General features: G+C 66.7%; 1 protein-coding gene across 1 annotated transcript in view; it reads right to left on the bottom strand.

The window, feature by feature from the left end:
• The window catches only part of BRF1 (BRF1, RNA polymerase III transcription initiation factor 90 kDa subunit), a 66,192-nt gene that overhangs the window by 40,284 nt on the left and 24,542 nt on the right, over positions 1 to 1,366 (bottom strand). The window contains exons 6-7 of the mRNA XM_014540583.1: positions 1,038 to 1,225; positions 477 to 770 (exon numbers count right to left, since the gene is read on the bottom strand). Of these exons, the coding sequence (XP_014396069.1) occupies positions 477 to 770; positions 1,038 to 1,225 (482 nt within the window). The remainder of the gene's footprint in view (positions 1 to 476; positions 771 to 1,037; positions 1,226 to 1,366) is intronic.

Below are 1,366 nucleotides of genomic sequence, written 5' to 3'. Positions count from 1 at the left end.
TTTCCCGTTGCAGGAACGCGCTCCTCTTCAACAACGAGCTCATGGCCGACGTCCACTTCGTGGTGGGGCCCCCGGGCGGGGCCCAGAGAGTGCCTGCCCACAAGGTTGGTGGCGGCTGGGGCCCCAAGGCGCTAGGCCGTTTCCTGGTGGCGAGCTGACCGCCCTCCCCGCGAGGGTGGGAGGCCCGGGCTCAGGGCGGCTTCTCTCCCGCACAGTACGTCCTGGCCGTCGGTAGCTCCGTCTTCTATGCCATGTTTTACGGGGACCTGGCAGAAGTCAAGCCGGAGATCCACATCCCTGACGTGGAGCCCGCGGCCTTCCTCATCATGCTCAAGTAAGGGGCTCCCCTAGCCAAGGGGGTGGTTCTGCCCCCGGCGGCCTGTGACCGTCCCTGCCCTGCTAGGTACATGTACAGCGATGAGATTGACCTGGAGGCGGACACCGTGCTGGCCACGCTCTACGCAGCTAAGAAGTACATCGTCCCCGCGCTGGCGAAGGCCTGCGTGCACTTCCTGGAGACGAGCCTGGAGGCCAAGAACGCCTGTGTCCTGCTGTCGCAGAGCCGGCTGTTTGAGGAGCCGGAGCTGACCCAGCGCTGCTGGGAGGTCATCGACGCGCAGGCGGAGATGGCCCTGCGGTCCGAGGGCTTCTGCGAGATCGACTGGCAGACCCTGGAGGTCGTCATCACCCGGGAGGCCCTCAACACCAAGGAGGCCGTGGTCTTCGAGGCCGTGCTCAACTGGGCCGAGGCCGAGTGCAAGCGGCAGGGCCTGCCCGCCACCCCGCGCAACAAGAGGCACGTCCTGGGCCCGGCCCTCTACCTGGTCCGCATTCCCACCATGACCCTGGAGGAGTTCGCCAACGGCGCCGCCCAGTCGGACCTCCTGACGCTGGAGGAGACCCACAACATCTTCCTGTGGTACACGGCGGCCAACAAGCCCCCCCTCGACTTCCCGCTGACCAAGAGGCGGGGCCTGGCCCCGCAGAGGTGCCACCGCTTCCAGTCCTCCGCCTACCGCAGCAACCAGTGGCGCTACCGGGGGCGCTGCGACAGCATCCAGTTTGCGGCGGACAGGAGGGTGTTCGTGGCGGGGCTGGGCCTGTACGGGTCCAGCTCCGGGAAAGCCGAGTACAGTGTGAAGATCGAGCTCAAGCGCCTGGGGGTGGTCCTCGCCCAGAACCTGACCAGGTTCGTGTCCGACGGCTCCAGCAGCACCTTCCCGGTCTGGTTCGAGCACCCGGTGCAGGTGGAGCAGGACACCTTCTACACGGCCAGCGCCGTGCTGGACGGCAGCGAGCTCAGCTACTTCAGGCAGGAGGGCCTGATGGAGGTGCATTGTGGGAAGGTGACCTTCCAGTTCCAGTG

Source organism: Myotis brandtii, unplaced genomic scaffold, assembly GCF_000412655.1.
Source record: "Myotis brandtii unplaced genomic scaffold, ASM41265v1 scaffold1057, whole genome shotgun sequence".
NCBI classification, from domain to species: domain Eukaryota; kingdom Metazoa; phylum Chordata; class Mammalia; order Chiroptera; family Vespertilionidae; genus Myotis; species Myotis brandtii.
The sequence above is the reverse complement of the archived record's forward strand: the minus strand, read 5'-3'. Positions and strand labels throughout refer to the sequence as shown.